Below are 17,903 nucleotides of genomic sequence, written 5' to 3' on the forward strand. Positions count from 1 at the left end.
AACAACAACCCTGAAAAGTTGTCAAAATATAAAATATATAAATAACTCATACAAACAAACGTACAATCCAATTTAAAAATGGGCATAGACCCTGGCAGAGTGGCTCAGTTGGATGGAGTGTCCTCCCATGCACCAAAAGGTTGGGGCTCAATTCTGGGTCGGAGCACATGTCTGGGTTATGTGTTCAATCCCCAGTCAGAACTCTTATGGGAGGTAACTGATGGATGCTTCTCTATATCTCTCTTTAAAAATCAATTTAAAAATATATACGTGGGTGAGAATTAAAAAAGAAAAAATGGACAGAGGACCTAAATAGACACTTCTCCCCAGAAGAAATACAAATGGCCAACAAATATATGAAAATATACTAAATTTCACTAGCTATTAGGGAAGTGCAAATCAAGACTACAATGAGATACCACGTCACACCTGTTAGAATGTATATTATCAATAAGAAAAGTAATAAAAAATTTTGGAGAGGTTGTGGAGAAAAAGGAACCCTCACTCACTGCTGGTGGGCACGTAAACTGGTACAGCCACTGTGAAAAACAGTATGGAGTTATCTCAAAAATTAAGCATAAAAGGGGGACATATGTAATACTTTCAACAATAAAGAATTTAAAAATAAAAATAAATTTAAAAAATAGAGTTATCATATGACCCAGCAACTCCTCTTCTGGGTATCTACCAGAAAAATTTGAAAACATTTATCTGCAAAGATACATGCACCCTTATGTTCACTGCAACACTATTCATGGTAGCTAAGATTTGGAGACAACCAAAGTGTCCTTTGATAGAGGGTTGGATAAAGAAGATGTGGTACATAAATACTATGGAATACTATTCAGCCATAAGAAAAGATTTGGAATACTGCTATTTGAGACAACATAACATAGATGAAGGTTGAGAATATCATGCTAAGTGAAATAAATAAGATAGAAAAAGTTAAGAACCATATGATTTCACGTATAAGTAGGATATAAAACTGAAAGTAAAAAATGAACAAACAAGAAAAAGAAAGTTCTAGACACAGAAAGCAGTATAATGGTAACCAGAAGGAAGAGGTGTTGGGGGGATAGTAAAAGGTAAAAGAAGTCAAGTATATGGTGACAGAAGAATTGATTTTGAGTGGTGAACACAGAATGCAGTATACAGATGATGTATTATAGAAATGTAAACTTAAATCCTATATAATCTTAGTAACCGATGTCATCCCAATAAATTTTATAAAAAGAATATGCTCATGTAGACATTATTCATAATAGAAAAACATTGAAAACAAACTAAATCCCAAACAGTGGAAAATGACTAAATTTTGTCATAAACATTGTACTACTATATAAAATTTCAAAGATTACATATCAATATGGGAAAATATGCAAATATACACAGCATACAATATAATTAAAAACTTTTAAAAAAAGGCACTATACACATACATCAAATGTTATGCAACTTAAAATTAAAATGATAAAGATTGTGAGATTATGAGATTTTTATTTTTTCGTCATACTTCTATTTCTTCATAGTTTTTTAAAATATATTTTTATTGATTTCAGAGAGGAAGGGAGAGGGAGAGATAGAAACATCAATGATGAGAGAGAATCAATGATCGGCTCCTCCTGCACGCCCCCTACTGGAGATGGAGCCTGAAATTCAGGCATGTGCCCTGACCAGGAATCCTGACCTCCTGGTTCATAGGTCAATGCCCAACCATATAAGCCACACCAGCCTAGAAATCTTCACTAGGTGGAGATTTTTTTTTCTAATCTTCACTTGAGGATATTTTTCCATTGATTTTTAGAGAGTGGGAAAGACAGAGAGAAATATCAATGTGGGAGAAGCACATCAATTGATTGCCTCCTGCATGAGTCCCAACTAGGGCCTGGACAAGGGAAGAGCCTACAACCGAGGTATGTGCCCTTGACCAGAATTGAACCCAAGGCCCTTCAGTCTGCAGGCCAATGCTCTAGCCACTGAGCCAAACCGGCTAGGGGAGTAGGTAGAGATTTTGATTCCACTATTCTATTTGGAAGCTTGGCCAGTTTCATAAACATCATCCATTCATCATCATATACAGACCTTCAAAAGAATAACAATTTAAAATACACGTATGTTATAGACTCATCTCATGGAAACTCACAATGTCAGAATCAAATGTGGCTTTAATGATAATCTAGATCAGGGGCTGTGATATCAATTGCCCACAATCACTAGATATCATCAATAAATAAAATAGGTCATTTATAAGAAAACACTTCCCTTCCACACACACACAAAATCCTGTCTCCATTCTCCAAACCCACCAAACTTTTAAAAAGGATATATGAAGGTGTTATGGTCTATACTTTTTCTCAATTTTGAAAGAGATCAAAACATATTTTGATCAAGAAATATTTTGCTTTTGAAAAAAAACTATACAAGAAAAACAATACAACCTGAGTTTCAGGGAGACAAGAGGGAATAGTTAACAACCATGGAAAAACAGAAAATAAATGCTTCATATAAAAGGGACAGGCTGCTACTCAGCTCTAATTGACTATTCACATATGAAGTCTCTTTTTTTTTAACATTTTTTTTAAAATATATTTTATTGAGTTTTTACAGAGAGGAAGGGAGAGAGATAGAGAGTTAGAAACATCGATGAGAGAGAGACATCGATCGGCTGCCTCCTGCACATCTCCCACTGGGGATGCGCCCGCAACCCAGATACATGCCCTTGACCGGAATCGAACCTGGGACCCTTCAGTCCGCAGGCCGACGCTCTATCCACTGAGCCAAACCGGTTTCGGCATACATATGAAGTCTCTTACTTTTAAGTTCATGCAACTAATTTAAAATATGAGAAAAAAATGTGTCAAAAAGACATGTCTGAGGATTGGCTATAGCTTAGCTTGCAATCTTGATCTAACCCAACGTCCTACCTTGGGTATAATGGATAAAATCACACTCACTGAGTGTCCTGATATTTCCTAGAGGTCACTCAGTTGACAGAACAGGAATTACAACTCAGATTTATGGTTAACTACAATGGGAGAATTCTGTGTTTTCTCAGAGAATTTTATACATTTAGGTAAGTGAAGTATCTCATTAAGTGTTAAATATTATTTAATGGCAGATTTAAGGGCCTGTGGCTTTGGCCCTCAATGGTATAAAATACCATAAAAAGTATTTTCCATACAACACATGCTACTCCACATCCAAGAAGTTATCAATGAAAAGTATAATTTTTTTTGCTCCACCCATATACTATAGTTTTAAAAAAAAGAATTTTGAAACAAAACATTATGAAACTTCTCTGTAGGTTAGTGTATCATCTCTGCTTTAATATTTTGAATTTAAAGTCTTTTTGACATATTCAGTACAATTACCAAAGATAGTGGGGAATATTAAATAGGTTTTTTTGTTAGTTACATTTTGCTGTTTTGTTGAACTTGCAAGTTTCTCATAAGTTTAAGTAATCTAGTATTATTACTTGTTAATCAGCTTGAGTAGGATGTAGTAGTACGCAAAGCAGCAGGTGGCCAGAGGGGAGTCCAAGTCCAGGCTGGGATTCATCCCGGCCCCGCTGTGCCTGCATGTGCCTGCCGCCTGCCATGGCCATTGCTGGGTAGTGCTGCTGGGGAGGCAGGAGAGGCTCATTCCACTCCAGCTGCATTCCAGCTGTGAGCCTGGCATCTGGCACCGGATCCGTCACTGAGCAGTGCTCCCGCTGTGGGAATGCACTGACCACCAGGGGGCAGCTCCTGCATTGAGCGCCTGCCCCCTAGTGGTCAATGCACGTCATAGCTACTGGTCCAACGGTCGACCGGTCACTTAGGGTTATATATATATATATATATTCCTACTTAGCCAAATGCCAAGAATTAGGCACAACAAAGGCTCCCAAAAACAATAAATAGCATGAATTACTTACAGGGTCAGACATAACACTAGCAAATGTGTAAAAGGGCAATATGCAAAATAAATTTTTTAAAAGGAAGAATTATAATGGTGAAAACAGGGAAGAGAAGGAAGAAAGGAAGATTCAGCAAAGAACACACAATTCAATTCATTAACATAGATTTGCACTTTATTGTAATTTTGCATCCTGAGATAATAAAATTTTATATCTGACAAGTGAACGATGACAGAAGCAGCAGCAAAAGTTTCTGAGAGGCAGGTATTCTTAATTTTGGCACAGCCATAAATAGGTTAAGTTCTTGCGGGGGGTTACTCCAGAACTCAAAGGAGAAAAATGAATTCATTCCACAGGCTATGTCACAATATAAGATGCATGGAAGTTCTTGGCTTGAATGGACATAGCCACTTCTATTCTTTTCTAAAAAAGTTGTCCCAATAGGAATCCTCTGCCAAAAAATAGAAATCCTAGATTTTTCAAACAGATGTTTTGATCAATGCCTGCTTTGGCTACCAAGATTTCTTGTTTTTGCAGGTGAGACTCATTTATGTGGTTAGTCCAAGGATGGCAAACTAGCTCACAGATTATATAATTTCAAACATTTATACCTTGTTTCAAAGTCTATTAAAACAATTTTATACTATTTCTATTTTTACTAGAAAAATAGAAAATTAATCCAAGATAAATGCAAAGAAAATATGCAGGAATAAAAGGAACTCTGAGAGAGTATTGCCTTGACTCATCACATTGAGTTTATGAGCAGAACTACTTTGAATCTCAGAAGATGATTTTTACTCTGATGCTAGAACATGACATTATAACACTTTCCACATTTGCAATTCTATGTGTGTGTAGTATACTTCACATACACATCTAAATAAATTAGCTCAGTTATATAATTCTGAAACAAACAAACAAAACTGAAGGCAAGTTCTAACCTGAAGTTATATAGTCCAATCTTGCCAAAAACACAAACACACATAATCTAGCATTTCATTATTTAGGGATGGGGTAAGCAGTCTGTGGAGAGGGTCAAATAATCTTAGTTACTTTATAAAAGTGGATCCCAACATTTCACCATAAGAATCCCTTTATTATTCCTTCCCATGTTTTCAAGTATTTTGTTTACTAAATTGTATGTAATAGGCTTTCTGATTTTTTTATTATTCTGCTGCCATCCACAGCTTTTGATCAGTGTGTCATAACTACTGTTACATAGAATTGAAAAAATATAAGCAAAATGCATGGAAATTCAAATCCTTAGTTGACTTGTGCAGAAAAAATATTATGAGCAAATATATGATCTCTAGTATACTTTTCAAAATATTGAAAAGGGTTCAAAGATGCCTTTACTGCTATCTTCATCTGCCCCACGTTGGGAACCACTGGTTTATATCTACCCGCTTTTCCTCCCTAAATCAAGTATTAGCATAACATAACATAACGTAACGTAACGTAACGTAACGTAACTTAACGTAACACAACTACCCATGTTAACACATAGGGGATTGGTAACAAAATTTACCACTGAAAATCACATTAACTGTAACACTCATTCTGCAGGGTTTAACTGAGAAAGAAAACATAACAGATTTAAAGCAATTTATTTAAAAATACAAAACTATGATGCCCAGTATATCTTCCAGTCAACTTCAAAAATCACATTAATATATGAAAAAAATCTTCAATTCCCCTGTGAGGTAGGACAAGAATATTGTCCCCACTTACACAATGAGGACACAAGGTACAGAGGAATTAAGCAGCAGAGCTAAGAACTGAACCAACCAGAAGTGACTTGGGTTTGAATTTCATACCACTTTCCTTTCCATTTAATATTATCAATTTGTTCCAACTGATCTTTTTGAAGATGTGGAGCTTAATAAGTCACTGAAACAGATAACGGATAGAATATGAAACTTTTTACATTAATGTTAAAGTAGGTCCTCCCATATCTCCATTGTTGTTACAGCTATAATTTTTGTCTGGATATCAACTATGTAGTTAGACTCCGCATAGGCAAACACTACAGACCTGTCCTCAGTTCCTAGAGAAATTACATTAATTCTTATTACCATATAGGGCTGAGGTCTAGCAAGCATAAGGTTCCTTAAGTCTGTGTGATATGAATACATACCAGCTAGGAGCCAGTTGGTGAATCAAACTTACTGCATGCAAGGCACTCTGGGAATACTTACAAAGTGTAGTAGATTTAAGGAAAATCATTCTGATATTCTGTAAGGTAAAAATTTCTTAAGTATTCCTAAAATCAAAGAATATGATTAGGTGATTTCTAATTTTCTGTCTAGCTCTAGGCTAAACCCCATGATTTTACAGATAAAGAGATTGACATGTAATTTAAGTGACTTTTAAGGAGCCCATAAGATTAGATAATTTCCTCATATAGTATGAATCTGAAGTCCACAGAAAAGAAAACATATTCTCAGGTTGCCATCATCAACCTTATTTTTAGACCGCATATTACATAAAAAGGTAATGTTAATAAACCAATTTCTTTTCTGTGGACAATTTTCCTATAGTTCACCATTTAAAGGAACCCAAACAGTTTGACAATTGTTGCAAAATGGATTTTTAAAGTAGAATTTTATAGGCATAGGAGGATCTAATTTCAATAAATTTGAGCATCTTATAATCAAATTAGCAAAAAATATTTCCACTATGTGAAACTGCTCCCATTAAACAGATATAATTTCTATATTTTTCTAGATAAAAATAAATTCTAATGAAATATTATTCAAGCAGTGAGGTTTCTTTTAAAAATATTTTATTTATTGATTGATTTTTAGAGGGAGGGGGTAAGAGAGAGAGAAATATTGATCCCTAGTTCCACCCATCTATGCATTCATTGGTTCATTCTTGTTTGTGCCTTGATCAGGGATTGAACCCACAACCTCAGGAAGTAGTGAGTTATTGAGGTTTGATTTTGTAAGTGGTGGGTTATTTGTAAGCAAAATTAAAATGTTAATTTTTAAAGCTCTCATACATTTGAAAAAAACCCTATTTTTTCAAAGACTTACAAATGTTGTGGAACTTCACTCCAATTATTACAAAACAAGAATAAATTTCATTAAAAATGGTAGAGTACTAAGTATTAATACAGTTCGACTGATCAGACAGTATTAAAGGTCATAATAATATGAATAGTATGTCTATTCAATACTTAAGTGGGTTTTGGTGGGGCTTCAATCCAAGACCATTGTTGTTCCAGAACCATGTTAAATTACACTTGCACTAGCATTAGAATTAAACTAGTTTTGTGAGTGACAGTCTTGTTCTGTAATATTTTGTCACTAATGGATCACATGATTAGGGGAAAAGAAAAAAACAGGCTTTAAACAGATTTAAACAAGTAGAAGAAATATAATGTGTTAGTGAAATATACTTTAATTGAAAAGATAGTTTTAAATCTAATTTCTACCAATTCATCTATTCTGCCTCCTTTCACATAAGATGCTAATTTTGTTCAAAAAAGACAAGGCACTTTCCCATCCACTTCTAACAGTTGACTACAATGGTCTCTTTCCTAAATTAATATGAGGGTTAAAAGGGAACAAAGAATAGTTGAAAAAGGGTTAAAGTTTATTTCATTTTATCTACAATTCAAGTGTTTAAAGGTGTAATGGGGATGGAGCTGCATAAAGGTAAGTTAGAGAGGAACCAGTTTTAACTTGTAACCTTAAAGATGTGTGAGATTTATATACTTTGGCAAATACATGTTATTTTCTCTGGAAATGACCACAGCAAGTTTAATAAAGGATTATTATGTAGCAAAATAATTAAAAATTACTTTCTTCAATTAAAAAACAACTTTCACAAAAATATTTTACTAACTTGATGAAAATATCTGAGTACATTCTATCTTGAGGATAAAAGAAAAAAGACCAGGGGGAGGAATTAATGACCACTAGTATGCTCTGTCATTTCAGCATTCACTGTTGCCAATTTCATTGAAAACAATGCCTCCCCCAAAGCATTCTAAAACCCCAAATGAAAATTAGCCCCAGCCAAATGCAAATAGCTTGAAAAAGCAGTCATATAAGAAAGTAAAAAAGAATACTGGTTATCTTCTGAATAGTTTCAAGAAAATAAAATGAGTCAACCAGCATAATGATCAATAAAGTAACACATTTAAAAGCAATTAGAGTAGGTTTTAAAATTAAGTTTATACAAATGGTTTTTATAACAAATACTATTGTAACTTGAATTATACTTTGTGACTTTCAGATGCACTCTATTTCTGTCTCAATATTTATATCATGGAAACGATTCACTACTTTCTGCTGTTCTTTGAGTAAAACCAAGTGTGATTTATACATGGTAGAAAAAGTTACAATGACCATCACATGGCTAAATGCTAAATTTATATAAAAAATGAGATTTTTATGGATTGACATTTACAAGTAATTATTCTATCAGTGATAATTAGGAATTTTGTATTATTTTTCAAATCAATTTTGGTATTAAACTGTCACAGTTTGAAGCATAAACCTGATGATATTAACCGGAACATAAACCACAGATAAAATGTTTCCCTGACCTTACCTATAAAAAAAGACATTTGGTATGCATTTTCAGAGGTTTCCACCTTGTCTATAAAAATACACCTTCAGTTGTGCAGCATAGAAACATGATATTTGCAGACACACACAACATATGAAAAGTTATATTCTGGGTGGCTGGGTGGCATGGTAATGGGGCTCTACTGAGGGAGGTGAAAAAGTGTTTGGGCAAAAATTATAGTCACATATCAAATAAGGTTTCTTTTTTCCCCTCTTCTATTACTGGTATAAGACTGTGGATGACAAAGTAGGCATAAATTTTACAAGTGGCTTTAAAATGTTTGACCTTGTATGAAGAAATGATTGTTCTCTTCACTGGGATAAATGCTTGCCTAAGAAACTTTACTAAAAGCAATAAAAGGTAATAAATAAAATATTATTTAGTCCCAGATATTTTTATTTTTAGCACTAAGAATTACAAATAATGTGTGTATATATACATATATATATATATATATTCAAATTCTAGAAGAATTAAAGTGTGGTGTTCTCACTTATCTTAATTGTGAGGCGAAATATGCACATACCAATGAAAAGGCTATATATGGGGTGAATTTATAAAGTAAAATATTTTGGTCTAAATACTTGTCTTTCCTTATTTATAATATCCAAATGTTGAAAAAAGATCCTCAAAAATAAGATTAAGAATATTTTATCAGTTATGATTCAGCCACTACATATACTTTAGGTACAGCTTTTCAATTAGCTCTCTCTTTCCCAAAGTAGAATATCAGAACTCCAAAAGGGGGTTAGCAGTGGCATTCATGGGGATCTACCCACCATCTAAGCCATTTGAAATCTTGAAATATTCCTTTATAAGTCATAATTGTCTGTATTTTCAAACAAGGGAAATGAAACATTAAGGTAAATAAATGAGAATACTGAGGCCGTGAAATGTGTCAGATGTCAAATGAATTCTTTTGGGGGTGGAAATGGAGGACAAAACTGGAACTACTAAATTAAATGGAAAAAATCAGGTTCTTGGTTTTAGGTGCAAGGCAGAATATCTCAAATTATTTTAATTTTAATCAACTCATTACAAAGGGCAACCCTGTTCTACAGCTGAAATTTTTAACATACTTATTGTGGCTTTGCCATACAATAGCATGTTAACAGTATGTACATTCCAAAGGATGCTTACAAACTTCAATCATATTAAAATCTATGCAGAATTGTTGGCAATACAGTAAGAGCAATATTAAATTCTGTAAACCATGGCATACCACATTGTACATTATGCAAAGAGACAATATTTACAAGTCGTTAGGAGTTTAAATATTTTATCCACTAACATAAATGATAATTTAGCTAAGTGCAGGACAGAACCAGTGCTATTAATTGCATGTCCTTTACAAGCAGGAAAGAGTAAAACCATTGCTAAAAGCTACCAATAGCTTACTTATGTATGTTTAATATGGGATTACAGAGCATTAAAGTAGCCTAGAAAAATGATGCCTATTTAGAAACAGCAAGTAGGAAAATTATAAGGCAGCATGCTTAGAACAGTTTTTGGTTTTTTTTTTAAAGCGCCAGCACTAATGTTTTATCTTTAATGGCAACTACATATACACATGTATGTGTGTATTTATTTAAAAATGGAGAGTGCAAAACACAAGCCTCATTTAACAACAACAACAAAAAAAGATGTGCAAATTTTCTTCTTAAACCAACACAAAAGAGTGAGGAAAATATTCTACCATTATAAAGAATAAATTGAACACAGCAAAGGAGACCATCTTCATTCCAAAATCATCTACAAGGCACTAAGGGTAGGAAATGACAGGTAACACAGAAGTGACTGAATAAAATTCCTCAGTCAGGTCGGAATATGGGATATTTTGGTAAGAATTCTATTAGTATTACCTGTAAAATAAAAACAAACAAGAATATTTGACATAATAATTTTCATTGACTATATCTTACATATATCCCAGAAACCTTATACTCATTGTTCACAGGACTATATTTTATAAGTGAAATATATAAAACAGTTATAAAAAGAATTTACCACATATTTTTGTTAGATTGAAAATTAAATCAAATTGGCAAATATAATTACTTACTATAGCTAACAGTTTTTATTACCTGATTTAAAATAACTATTTGTTTAGGTGAAGAAAAGTAAACCCTATTACATTATTATGTCCTTCCACATCTCCCCCCCCCCCTTTTTTTTAGCAAAGTGGAAGAAATTAAAGTTGTGCTATACGGATTAGAAAAATACCTTTATCTATATTACATCTATATATTTTTCTATTAAAGCTGCTATTTGCTTGAGTATTACTATCTTTTACAAGTTGTTTGTAAAAAATAATAAAGTATCTAAATGGATTAAAACATTTTAATTAAAGGTTTGAAAATATGATAATGAAAAGATATTTACAAAAATATTTGTAAAGTTACATAAATTTAATATGTAAATTTATAATAGTAGATTTTAGATTTGTGGTCATTTGTACATTTCCCTCAAAAAACTATTCAAAGTGGAGAAAGATACCATAACAATCCTTATTTTGGCAATGGAAATGGAATGTTTATTATGAAATACTAGAGGCCTAGTGCATGAAATTTGTGCACTGGGCAGGGGGAACCCTCAGCCCAGCTCGCACCCTCTCCAATCTGGGACCCCTCAGACATCCCTCTCACAATCCAGGACTGCTGGCTTCCAACTGCTTGCCTGCCTGCCTGCCTGATTGCCCCTAACTGCTTCTGCCTGCCAGCCTGATCACTTACAAATCACACCAGTCTTCCATATGCTGACGCAAGGAAAAGGTACAGAGTTATTTTAATACTAGAGGCCCAGTGCACTAAAGTCATGCAGGGCAGGGGAGTGCGTCCTTCAGCCCCGCCTGCACCCTCTCCAATCCAGGATCCCTCTCGCAATTTGGGACTCCTGGCTCCTAACCGCTTGCCTGCCTGCCTGATCAACCCTAACCACGTCTGCCTGCTGGCCTGATCGCCCCCTAACTACCTCTGCCTGTAGGCCTGACCAACCCCTAACCGCCTCTGCCTGTCCTCCTGGATGGCCCTAACTGCCCTCCCCCGCTGGCCCGATCTCCCCCCAACTGCCATCCCCTGCTGGCCTGGTCTCCTCTAACTGCCCTCCGCTGCAGGCCTGATCACCTGCAACTGCCCTCCCCTGCCGGCCATCTTGTGTCCACATAGGGGCAGCCATCTTGTGCAGGGGCATGATGGTCAATTTGCATATTACCTCTTTATTATATAGGATATACTGCATGTCAGTAACTTGAAACTTGGATAAATTTCATATTCTTTTCAATGTTAATGATGTTATCACATTGGCTATATGTGAATTTATGTTTTATGATTAAGATTGCCTAGGTTTCAGTAAAAAATATAGAAACTACAGTTTCTTTACTAAAAAAAAATGTCAGCTAAGGAAAAAAAAAGGCAGGCAAATGAATCCAGAAATCAGTTCCTATATTAAGCAGGCTTCAACAAGATTACAGCTGCACCCATCACCATATGCAATGGTTTGCACCTATGTTAAAAGATTAAAGTTGTGCAATATTTTCTTCTTTTAAAAAACAATCATTGCTTTTTTTAAAAAAAACTTTAACAATTTAAAAAACTATGCTTTTATTTATTTCACAGAGAGGAAGGAAGAGTGAGAGAGGGATAGAAACATCAATATGAGAGAAAATCATTGATCAGCTGCCTTCTGCATGCCCCCTACTGGGGATGGAGCCCACAACCTGGGCATGTACCCTGACCAGGAATCAAACCATGACTTCCTGGTTTCATGGGTCTATGCTTATCCAATGAGCCACACTGGCCAGGCTTCTTTTATAAAAAATAGTTTATTGATTTTTGGAGAAAGAAGAAGAGAGAAGAGAGGAACACTGATGTGAGAGCATAACATTGATCGGCTGCCTCTTGCTCACCCCCTACCGGGGATCGAGCCCACAACCTGATCATGTGCCCTGACTGGGAATTGAACCAGCAACCTTTTGGTGCATGGGACGATGCCCAACCAACTGACCCACATCAGCCAGGTCAGTGTGCAATATTTTCATCTGAGCACACTAGATGAGATTTTTCTAAGCTCTAAATAACTGCTAGCTTTCAAGATATCTTATGTTGTCTACAAAGCTAAAGAAGGTGGAGAAAACCTCTATGTTTTAACTGATTAAAGTTCAGCCTGAGGAGAAAAAAGGTAGAAAGATGATTTGACAAATGGTAAATGTAGTAAAATGTAACAATTAGGATGGGATCAACAATAGTTTAATTAAAAAACAACTGCATACTTACATACTCCATCATATTGCTAGTTTCACATTTCCTTTTAGTCAACTTCCAGTGTAAAGCAAGCTAAGAAAGTACAGTTTGTTAAGAATTTTGTTATCAATTTATACTAATTATTACCAATACATTTGAATAAATCACTGAAAACAATCCAAGAGTAAGTACAAGATAAAAAAAAATAGCATTTAAAAATACCTGTTAAAGAATATACATTGAAAATTGAGTATTAATTCTCTAATCCATTCTTTTGTGGCCTGAAAAATTCTAATTTTTTTCAATTTAATAATACAAATATATAGACAGGGTACTTATTTGCTTAAATTTCTTACCTTGTGATATAATCTGTTATTTTCCCATTCTAATAACTTCTGAATTGATCTTCTGGTCTAAGAGTAAGAATCAAGACTTTGTTACGAGATGACTTAAGGAACTTTATAAACTATGTGTACCTATATTTTTCTGCTTATTTGTAAGATCCCATTATTTTCTCCTCTTGTTTTTCTATTAGAAATTAGAAAAAAAACCCCACAATGTAATTGACAGAAACTTCCAAAAGAGGAGCGATATTTCAGGTGGTTATTATAATAAGATCGCATTCCCTCCCTCCTTCATATATACACACACATACACACTTGCATATGTGAGATTTTAATATATGCATTTCAAAAGGAAATGTATACAAATTACCCTGTGTTGTGAGTCCATTCACTGAATTATTGTGAAACATTACTAATACTTCTAGAAGTCTATTTATGAATGTAATCTACATTTTCATATATTTTTCCACAAGGTTACTTTTTCAATATACATGCAATATGCCAAGCTAATATGATTTCTCTCAGAAAATTTTCCTATCAGAACTCCTAGCACAATGCTTGGCATTCAGTAGTCAGTCCAGGTCTACAGGTTCAGTAAAGCAAGCCAACATATATCAGAATTTCCACTGAAAAAAAAATCTTAAAAACAGCCAGTGAGAAAACTTGTATTTAGAGCGAAAAATATAGAGAAACAGCCCTGTAGTAAACAGAAGAACAGAGGTTGAATTTCTCCATTTGGAGTGCATATATTTTGTAGGGAGTAAGAAAAGCTTTCAAAACCTTTGAAAACATTAAAATAAAATATTACTAGGCATTTGAATTCTTATTTAAAGAGTTTTATAATGTTTCTGATAAACAAGCTAATAGGTATTGTTACATTTTAAAACTATTTACATATAATTTACATATAAGACTATATTTGAAATGATTTCCAAAGCACTAGCACAAGAAACTATTCTACCTGTTCACCTACGTAAGTTAACAACCAATAGCAATTGTATTCAGCACATTTACAGTGGGCCAAATCAGCAACACTACCAGCTAGAGTTAGCCGTGGGGACCTTGCACTTGAAAGAATCTCTCTAAACAAATTCAGATAGTTAAAGAAAGAGATTGAATTAGTAATTATAAATCTTTCCACAAAGAAAAACCCAGACCCCCCGAAAAGTGAGGGGGTCTCAGCCCAAAACAGGGCTCTTAAACCCAGAACACCAATGCCGGCAAGAAGAGCCCACATAACAAATGGCTGTGAAAATCAGTGGGGATTCCTTCCATTCAGGTGAAACAGAAGGCTGGTGAAAATCCAGGTGTCATCTTAAAAAGACAGCACACAAACACTTGCTTGAAGGGATCCACCCTGGGCTCCTGCAGAGGGATGGCAGCTCGGCAGAGCCCCAGAGTCATACAGAGAGACTAAGTTGTATGATTTTAACATGAGGGCCAGAGGGACAGCTGCCAATGTCCCTGAATTGAATCCTCCTCCTGTGCAACCCACAGGCATCTTTTCCTGGGTTGAGGACTCTCTCCACTGGGTATTAGCCTGGTGAGGTATACTAGCTCTACCCTGGTGACTCTCTAAGGCCCCACCCTACCCAATTCCCACAAGACCCGAGGCACTGTCAGTAGCAACCACTCTGGACCCACATTATAGTATTTCCTAAAAAATGCTTGAGGAATTCCACTGATTCTTGAGGAGGTGACATATACAGGAAGAGCCGTTGTATGGCTTCATGTCTAGAGCCATCTTCCTCCACTGTGAACAGGCATTAACTTTCTTGTGTTGAGCCCTCCCTCCACACAGCCATATCTTAATCTGCATTAGCCTGGTGAACTTTCCTAGCTCCATTCTGAAGGCTCCTTGAAACTGCCCAACCACAAAGTTCCACAGGCCCCAGGTGGGTGACAGCTGGCCTTTGTGTACTCTGAGACTTTTGCCGAGTGGCCTCAAACCCAACACTGGCACCAAGCCTGAAACTGTTTTAACTTGGCAAACACCACTTGCCCCACCCTGGTGACTCACTAAGTACCACCTGATGCTATTTCAGTGGCTGAGATGTATGGGAAACTGGCAGGCAGTAGTGGGTCTTGGGGTGCCTTGGGCCATTTGCTGCAGGCCTGGTACAGGAAGCAGCAGGCCTAGGTTCACAGTTTGGCCCTTCTCACTTCACATGCACCCTGGCTAAGAACAGACAGCTAACAAATGCAGTTGGCTTTATATTTCATAATAGGTAGCCCCAGCTGGTCACAGGAAGTGTCTGATATTGACCTGCACTGGAGTCCCTTCACAGAAGACAACAGAGCTAACAGAACACAACAGAACTAACAGAGCACCATCTGATAAACTCTGTAAGTGCCACTCCTAAAGGGAGCTCTCAGCCAGCACCAGGAACGTGCTGGGGCAAATTATGCAATGTGCGATCAAACCTTGCTCAGCTGCTCATACTCTGTGATCTTGGCAAATCTGCACAGCCAGCCAGCTTTAGAGTCAATAGCAGCCATGGACATGCCAACAGCAATCAAGGCTCATATAAATTATACAAGAAACAGTCCTGGCTCAGGTGGTCAGGGAGATGGCGCCACAAGACACTTAGTATATTAGGCCACTCAACCAAGACTGAGAAATATAGCAGATCTACTTAATACATAGAAACAAACAAAGAGAAGCAGCCAAAATGGGAAAACAAAGAAACATGCCTCAGCTGAAAGAGCTGAAGAAATCTCCAAAAAAAGGGCTAAATGAAATTGAGGCAAGAAATCTACCAGATACAGAGTTCAAAAGAATGGTTAAAAGGATGCTCAAGGAATTGAGCGAGAACTTCACCAAGGAGATAGCAAGGATAAAAAAGGATAAAGAAAACATAAAAAGGAACCAGTCAGAAATGAAGACTAAAATAACTGAAATGAAGAACATACTGGAAGGAATAAATAGATTAGGTGAAGCAGAGAACTAAAGTGGCTACTTGGAAGACCAGGTAGCAGAAAATGTCCATCAGAGCAGCAAAAAAAAATTTTAAAAATGAGGATATTTTAAGGGACATCTGAAACAACATCAAGGGTGGCAACATCTATATCATAAAAGTACCAGAAGGAAAAGAGAGCAAGGGATTGAGAACCTATTTGAAGAAATAATGACTGAAAACTTCCATAACCTGCTAAAGAAAAAAGATACACAAGTTCAGAATATGCTGAGTCCCAAACAAGATGAAACCAAAGAGGGCAACACAAAGAACATACTATATAATAAAAGGCTAATATGTAAATTGTCCCCTTGGGAGTTTGACCACTTGCTATGGTGTGCACTGACCACCAGGGGGCAACACAGAATGAAGGAAGGCCCTGGCCGGCAGCTGGCAGCCAGGAGACGGAAGGCCCCAATTGGACTTGATTGCCAGCCAGGCCTAGGGACCCTATCCAAGCATGAATTTTGTGCACTGGGCCTCTAGTCATAAATAAAATGGCAATAGTTAAAGACAAAGAGAGAATCTTAGAAGCATCAAGAGAGCCTGGGCCAGTATTGCTCAATGATTGAGCATTGACCCATGAACCAGGAGGTCATGGTTTGATTCCCTGTCAGGGCACAGACCCAGGTTTCAGGCTCTATCCCCAGTAGGGGTTGAGGAGGAAGAAGCCAGTCAATGATTCTCTCTCATCATAGATGTTTCTATCCCTCTCTCCCTCTCCCTTCCTCTCTTTGAAATCAATAAAAACATATTGAAAAAAAAAAAAGCACCAAGAAAAAGACAGTTATTTATCTCCAAGAGAGCTCCCGTAAGACTGTCAGTTGATTTCTCAAAAGAAACATTTCAGGGCAGAAGGGATTGGCATGATATATTCAAAATGATGAAAACCAAGGACCTATAACCAAGACAATTCTAACCAAGTGAGCCTATCATTTAGAATTGAAGGAGAAATAAATGGTTTCTAAGGCAAGAAAAAGCTAATGGAGTTCATGATCATCAAACCAATATTATATGAAATGTTAGTGGATCTTCTTTAAGAAAAGAGAGGAACATAGGTTTAAAGAATAAAATGGTAATAAATATGTACCTATCAATAATGACTTTAAATGTACATAGATTAAATGTTCCAATGAAAATTATAAAGTGACAGAATGGATAAGAAAACAAGAACCATATATATGGTGTATACAAAAGACCCACCTGAGAACAAAGCATGCACATAGACTGAAAGTAAAGAGATGGGAAAAAAACATATCTTAAAAATGGAAATTAAAAAAAAAAAAGCTGAGGTAGCAGTACTTATATCCCATGGAATATACTTTAAAAATGCTATAATAAGAGAAAAAGGAGGACATTAGATAATGATAAAGAGTTCAATCCAACAAGATGATTTAACCTTGTAAACATTTTTGCATCCTCTTAAATATAGAAATCAAATCTTGATAGATATAAAGGGATAGATTGACAGCAGTACAGTCATAGTAGGGGATTTTAATACCACATTGACATCAATGGATAATACTTTCAGACAAAATAGTAACAAGGAAACAGCAGCCTTAAATGTCACACTAAATCAGATGGATTTAATTGGGATCTTCAGAGTATTTCACTTCAAAGCAAAAAAAAAAAAAATACGTTCTTCTCAAGTGTACATGGAATAATCTGAAAGATAGACCACATGTCAGGACACGAAATAAGTCTATACAAGTTCAAGAATATTGAAATAATACCAAGAATCTCCTCAGATCATAAGGGCAAAAACAGTAGAAATCAACTACAATAAAAATCTCAAAAACATTCAAACACATGGAGGTTACATAGTATGTTATTAAACAATGAATGGGTTACCAATGATATCAAGCAAGAAATTAAAAACTTCCTT

The 17,903-nt window shown here is 35.7% G+C and overlaps 1 protein-coding gene and 1 pseudogene across 1 annotated transcript in view; both read right to left on the reverse strand.

The window, feature by feature from the left end:
- Positions 1–3,558, reverse strand: part of LOC102765201 — a 40,397-nt pseudogene extending 36,839 nt beyond the window's left edge.
- A 5,408-nt stretch (positions 3,559–8,966) lies between these two features.
- Positions 8,967–17,903, reverse strand: part of LOC102765497 (cysteine-rich hydrophobic domain-containing protein 1) — a gene marked incomplete at its 5' end in the record, with an annotated part of 30,556 nt that continues 21,619 nt past the window's right edge. The window contains 3 exons of the mRNA XM_006761822.2: positions 8,967–10,341; positions 12,751–12,810; positions 13,074–13,130. Of these exons, the coding sequence (XP_006761885.1) occupies positions 10,291–10,341; positions 12,751–12,810; positions 13,074–13,130 (168 nt within the window). The remainder of the gene's footprint in view (positions 10,342–12,750; positions 12,811–13,073; positions 13,131–17,903) is intronic.

Source organism: Myotis davidii, unplaced genomic scaffold (genome assembly GCF_000327345.1).
Source record: "Myotis davidii unplaced genomic scaffold, ASM32734v1 scaffold418, whole genome shotgun sequence".
In the NCBI taxonomy this organism is placed as follows: Eukaryota; Metazoa; Chordata; class Mammalia; order Chiroptera; family Vespertilionidae; genus Myotis; species Myotis davidii.